The 6,362-nt window shown below is 39.3% G+C and overlaps 1 protein-coding gene across 1 annotated transcript in view; it reads left to right on the top strand.

The window, feature by feature from the left end:
* The first annotated feature begins 1,567 nt into the window (after positions 1–1,567).
* Positions 1,568–6,362, top strand: part of tbc1d22a (TBC1 domain family, member 22a) — a 133,874-nt gene continuing 129,079 nt past the window's right edge. Inside the window, exons 1-4 of the mRNA XM_083935120.1 lie at positions 1,568–1,714; positions 2,179–2,235; positions 4,451–4,634; positions 5,136–5,388. Of these exons, the coding sequence (XP_083791246.1) occupies positions 1,653–1,714; positions 2,179–2,235; positions 4,451–4,634; positions 5,136–5,388 (556 nt within the window). The 5' untranslated portion in view covers positions 1,568–1,652. The remainder of the gene's footprint in view (positions 1,715–2,178; positions 2,236–4,450; positions 4,635–5,135; positions 5,389–6,362) is intronic.

Genomic DNA, 6,362 nt, shown 5'->3' with positions numbered 1-6,362 from the left:
TGTGTGTTCGTGTGTGTGACAGACCGAGAAAAATAAATAAGGACAGAATAGGAGGAAGTGAGTATTTTGCTTCTTATATTGAATTTATTGTGCATTTTCAGGCCAAATTTGGTCCTCAGACAAATATACGTAGTCCCCCATGTGAAAACTGAAGTCCCAGTGTAAGTTAAAACTTTGACATGCTTTCCCCTGCAATTTACTGTACATATATAAATACAAAGCTTACATATATCCCAATGAATAAGAAAACATTAACCTTGTAACATCTAATATTTCTCCAACATGATGAAAGGCATGCTATTTGAACAGTGCATGATAGTGAAATAAAGTCCAATAAACTTGAGGAATAAATGACAGAGGTGTCAAGCATAACATGACTGCCTAGAACAGATACAACAGATAATTGTTTTGTTTTTTTTGCCAAATGAGGATTAACATGAGCAGCTTTGCCTCTGCTGTTCTAATCTACTAACAGGACATATGAAATCCGCCTTAATAAAGTAATGTGTTTCCACCACGCCTGTAAAAACATTGCTCATTATGATGGCAGTCCTCCCAGGGAGTGTGAATTGACTTGCTGGTGCTTTTTGGCTTGTGCAGTGACATAACACTGACAAACTGCAATCAGTTATAACCCTTACATCTATCAATACAAACAATAGATTTCCAGAAAAAAAATCTATAAATACTTCATATTTGTAAACTTGTGTCTGAATAAATCTTCTCCCCTCACCCTGCACTTTTTTATAGTCTCCTTTACTGTGTGTATATATCTATCGTTTATAAATTATATTTTACAATTTTACATTTTGCTATTTTATATATCTATTGCCAATCCTTGTTAGCTGTTAAACGGTGTGTCATTGTCCTACGTAATGACAACAACGATATATCTATTTATCCGTCTATAATAAGTTAGTTTAATTTATTGTCCACAATGTGGAAATTTGTCTTTGGTCCCATAAAAAAACAACAAGCAGGATGGCAACGACAATAACACTTACAACTTACACACAAACATCTTCAGGGAAAAAAGCAGGACAGCAGTGGCAGTTACATTAAAAACGCATCCACGGGACATGGTGTTCAGTGCTCGAATGGATTAGGGATGAAGGAATTTAAAAAAATATTACGATATGCCCTTGGTACTTTATATCGTCTACCAGAGGGAAGAAGTTCAAATCCCTATTGAGTGGATGAGAGGGATTGTTATTTTGACAGCTAATACATGAATATTAATAGGTCTATATGGACAATTATAAACAATAATCAGCCTTGCTAAACTTTAAACACAGCTATAGAGATGGTAATGTTAAATGGTGAGCTTCTGGTCCTGATGCTGAGGGGCTCTCTTATGATTGACACAGAGACCTTGTAGTTTCTGTCAACAAAGCAAAGACAGTGGGCCATGACGTCAACAGCTTCCCATGCCACCTCACAGCAGCTCTCACTTGTGATTGGCTCACAACAAGGAAGTGTGGGTTCCGCCAATCACGGCAGCGTTTGCTTGCCGATCAGGCAGTATCAACATGGCAGCTTTCTGAGTTTTGGAGGAGGGTACCTGGTGTAAATAAACACAAATTCACGTTTTACAGATAACGACAGCGTTCGCGTGTTTTTTTGTCGAGGCCTGGCTGGACCATATAGGGAAAATGTCGACTGACGGGAATAAAAAACAGTTCTGGAAAAGAAACGCAGCGAAGGTTCCCGGCAGGTGAGTGACGTGTTCCCTCCTGTAGGCTAGCTTAGCATAGCTAGTTTGACTCAACTGACGCTGCACACAGCTTCAAACGCAACTTTGGCTTTCACTGACGGCCCTGTGGTGTTGCACAAAGTTTGCGAGATTTACCCTTTGAAACGTGCAAATGTGGTAAATTAGTCTCTTAGGCGGGGTTGACGCCTTTCTGCTTTTAACTGGCTAAGAGCTACGTTGCTAACAGCGGCTAACAGTTGAGCAATTTACCCACAACACCGCAGTCAAGAGTTGTAACTAATGATCCAGTAACAATATTATACAACGGAATAGCTGTGGTCTTACAGCAAAGTAAGTCATCACACTAAGTGCAGTATTATGGTATTAACTGCCATTGTTTTGGGTTAATAAGAAGCTAACATGTCTAACAATCAGTTCTGGATGAGCTCATTCATTTACTTCTCTCTTCTTCTTCACTTCCTCAGCATTCAGCATGTGTATGGCGCACAACATCCGCCTTTCGACCCGCTCCTCCATGCTAAGTAAGCTAAATGTACTTCCTCGTTGTCGGTTAAATGCCCTATGATGTAACTGTAGTAGTTTGGACAGATGTTACACTTACTGGTATAAAGTTTCTGTGCTGATGCTAACCGTTTGTCTCGGTTTCTAAACTACATGATACCCTAACTGAAGTTGACATTCTTGGCTCTCCTTTATGTTTGTTCCCCAAAACACTTTAATTTTCAATTAAATTGTATTTATAGTGCGAAATCATAACACAGGGTATTTCAAGGCACTGTCGATATACGTAGATTAGGTCTAGATCACACTCTATGACTTATTTATGATTTAAAGACGTACAGACAGACAGGAAGACAGATGCAAAGAGAGATAAAAAGAGAGACAGACAGCCTTTAAAGGCTGATATGACGTATCTATTCAGCTTGAAACAAATGGTTGAGAATATCAGCCCCAATCATGGAAGATCATTTTTCATTCATCATGTGATGTCTCGACAGACACTCCAGTTTATATTGAGTGTGTATGAGGTAGGTTTCTTTTTCTCTTCCTCTTTGAATGGGAGGTGAACGTTTGTTTTTTTAGTAGTATAATATTGTTCAGACCTTGATAGATGATATACGCAAGAACTTTATTGAACCTGTAAAAATCTGAATGCATAGCCATCATCCAGGATTTAATTCACTGGTTTGGAGTCGTTATAGTTTTTCCAATTCAACTCACCCTTACCAGTAAGAGAGTATCTGGCAGAAGGCGTTTAAACGACAAAACAACACAAAGATCTTCAAAGGTAGTTACGGAGCCACTTACACAGACAACAGAGAACTGCTGTGTCATGGATTGACGCTGAGAAGCATGTTATTACTTCTAGCCACAGGAATGTGAAAGTGTTTGTTTTCCATTCGACAGCTGACAAAGGCCCAGCTGTGACATCATGGATGGGGCATGGCCATATGTGTGAAATGGCATAAATTAGGTCTTGCAGTATTACTCTGGTAACATTTGTTTGACCTGTCCTGTTCTGCGGGGTCTGTCAAAGTTCACTTACCAGACAACCTAGTTGTTAGATGGATGGATTGACAGCTTAAAGGACATGAGCCATGGTTTCACTTAGTTCTATTTTTAACTAATTCGAAAAGCATATGATAATGTCCACGACAAACAGATTATATTACATGATTTGGAGATCAAACAATTCAAGTGGAAGTTTGAAGTATTTCAGGTCTGGGATGTGGGAAAATATTTGAAAGGAATGGATGCTTGATAGAATAAATTAATTAAAAAGAACAAGACTAGACTTTACAGTAAATGTTTAATATACTACAGCTTAAAAATAACGAGGAAAAACTGTAAAATCTTGATATGTAAAGAGTGTAGAAAACATTTTTAATCAAGCATCATCCTTTACTTCTGCATAGGTAATATTTTTGACTTTTTTAACCTATCTCATTTTAGACACACACACACACACACACACACACACACACACACACACACACACACACACACACACACACACACACACACACACACACACACACACACACACACACAGAGTCTATTATTCTGTAGGAATCCCTTTATTTCTTGTCACTGACGTTAATCATGTAGATTTCCACAGAGGGTTGAATTCAATTTGCTTGTGTTTTTGTTGGGGAATATGTTCAGACTCTCTCCTTTCTTCTAAGTTATGATTGAAGTAAGCTAATATGGACAAGTCTCTCTCTTTATTATGGTAATGCTTGTCTTTGTTAGAAATCAGACCCCCAACCCCTTTTTCTCGTCTCACTTGCTTTTTCCGCATTGCATGATAAGGAAAGGTTTTTAATTTGAATCTCTTTTTTTCTTCCATTTCTTGTTCCTGCCACATGAAACGGTGTCCTTGCAGCACAAAAACAGCAACTAAACTTGGCTAATTGAACATGACCAAAGTCAGTCTTGTTAGTTATTAGACCTGCCTTTATTCAACTGCTTAAGATTAAGAGTCTGTTTAGAGGTGGTGACTCACTTCATTGGGAAGCTTCTGTGTTGTTACTGGTAATTATTTTACAACTTGTTAAGCTCTTTCTTGTCTTTAAAGGGCTAGTGTTTTACCATTCTTTACTGCATGTTCCCGGATTCTGTTTGTTTTTGTCTTTCCTTCACCCTGACTCCCCCTCACCTTTTCTCTCACTTTCTTTAATCTTATCCCTGTTCCCTTATCTTCTCTGTTTTCATGGCCCTGTCTTTGTCCTTCAGCCTGATTAAAGCAGGCAACAGGCTTCCTCCGGCCACACCAGGCAAGCCCAAGAAAGCTACCACCTTCCAGGAGTTTGAGAGCATTACAAGTGATGCCTGGGATGTTGGGGATGATGACGACGAGTTGCTGGCCATGGCTGCACAGAACCTTAATATTGAGGTTGTCATGGAGACAGCCAATAAGGTGAACAACCAGATACAGTGCTTTGCTATAAAAATCGAGATGCATGATTTTCTGCCTTTTTTGAAGGACGTGTGTCTGACCTGCTATAATAAGTTCATCTTGAAGTCTTGGCAATCCATTAGACAGCATTTTCATGAATGTTAGCAACTTCCTGTTCAACTACATTTTCTATTTTGCATAAAATTTATTTTAATATCTTGATGATTATCATGTCAGTAAAACATGCTGCAAAATGTTTTTCCTAAAGTTTAGTCAGACAGTTGCTACCGTTACAAATGATTTTGTCTTTGTCTTAAGAAATTAAAAAAATACATTGAATCTGAAGTTGCTGGCTTAATTTACAGATCACAGACAATTGCACACTTGGTCTAATTTGTTGGACCATAGAAGGAATACGTCCACTTGAAAAAAACACAGCGAAGGATCCCGGCAGGTGTTGAACAAGTTCTGTTTGTTATCAGCAAAACCTCAGACTCACAAGTGACACGCCTTGTTTTTTAGGTCATCGAGAATCACAGCAAACAGCAGGAGAGACAGAGGCAGGATGATACGACAGAGCTGGAACAAAGAGAAGAGGACACACAGGAGGAGGAGGAGGCAGAGGACGAAGAGGAGGACGAAGAAGACGAGGAGGACAGAGTGGGGGAAGGAGACGTGACCAGCCCAGAGGTCTCGTTTGCCTCCCAGAGCAGCCCTTACACTGATGGTCGTCTTGTAAAGTCCCAAAGCGAAGCTCCAATTGGGTCGCCGAAAGGTTAGTGAGCGCCATTGCTCAGTGTCCAAAAATTTCTGGCTCACCTGCATACTAAAAGGTAGACTGCTTTTACTTATTGTGCACTGGGGTCAAGGAATATCTGGAAAAGGCACACAAAAATGTCCCTATAACTGGGAGACAGAATTTCCCCATACCTGTCTATAAGTTTAACCGAGTCTATATTTAAATGAGCTTATTCTGTTCTGTGTGTACTTGTATGGTGTTTTTTATTTGAGTGTAACTTTAAGGACGGTAATAATAGGGGCTAAATATGGAAGAAAACCATAACTTTTAATGCTATGCCATTAATATAATATATTTATGTATATAAACTTTGCTTTAAATTCTTCCCCTGTCCCCTTTGCCCCCCAGTGCTCCATCTTATCCTGTGCTTAAGGGGTTCTAGAAGACTGCAAACATTCTTAATGTCTACCCCTTCCTGAACTGACCTTTAGTACAAATCCTTCAATGAATTACATGCTGATTTTAAATTGGACAAACAGTGACTTCCTCTTTTATGATTTCAAACTTTGGTAGGGGCCATGAAGCATCACTTTACTACTGTTAAAGCAGAAATATGCAACTTATGGTTCCTTGAAAACTGTATGGGTAAACAGATTTTGGAACTATATTTAGAGAAAAAGAATGGGCCAACATCCTATGCAATATAAAGTTCATGTCACATAGTGTTCCCACTAAGTTTACAGACAATTTAAGATTATTAACAGAATGCATTGGACGCCCTCTAGACTGTATAGGGTTAAGCTTTAAAGTGACTCCAGTTGCTTGGAGTGCCCTGACGGCAGTACATTGCTCATGTCTTATACTGCCCCAAGGTACAGGACTTTTGCTCAGGAAGTTCCCTTTTGCATTCGTTAGTTCCTGTTGGAGGATCCGTCCACCCTGAATGACACAGTTTCCTCTATACATGCTGAGTAGGAGACTGCTTATTCAACAGTGGATGTCGGGTCACG

The sequence above is a fragment of the Echiichthys vipera genome, assembly GCF_963691815.1.
Source record: "Echiichthys vipera genome assembly, chromosome: 20".
Taxonomy (NCBI): Eukaryota; Metazoa; Chordata; class Actinopteri; order Perciformes; family Trachinidae; genus Echiichthys; species Echiichthys vipera.
The sequence above is the reverse complement of the archived record's forward strand: the minus strand, read 5'-3'. Positions and strand labels throughout refer to the sequence as shown.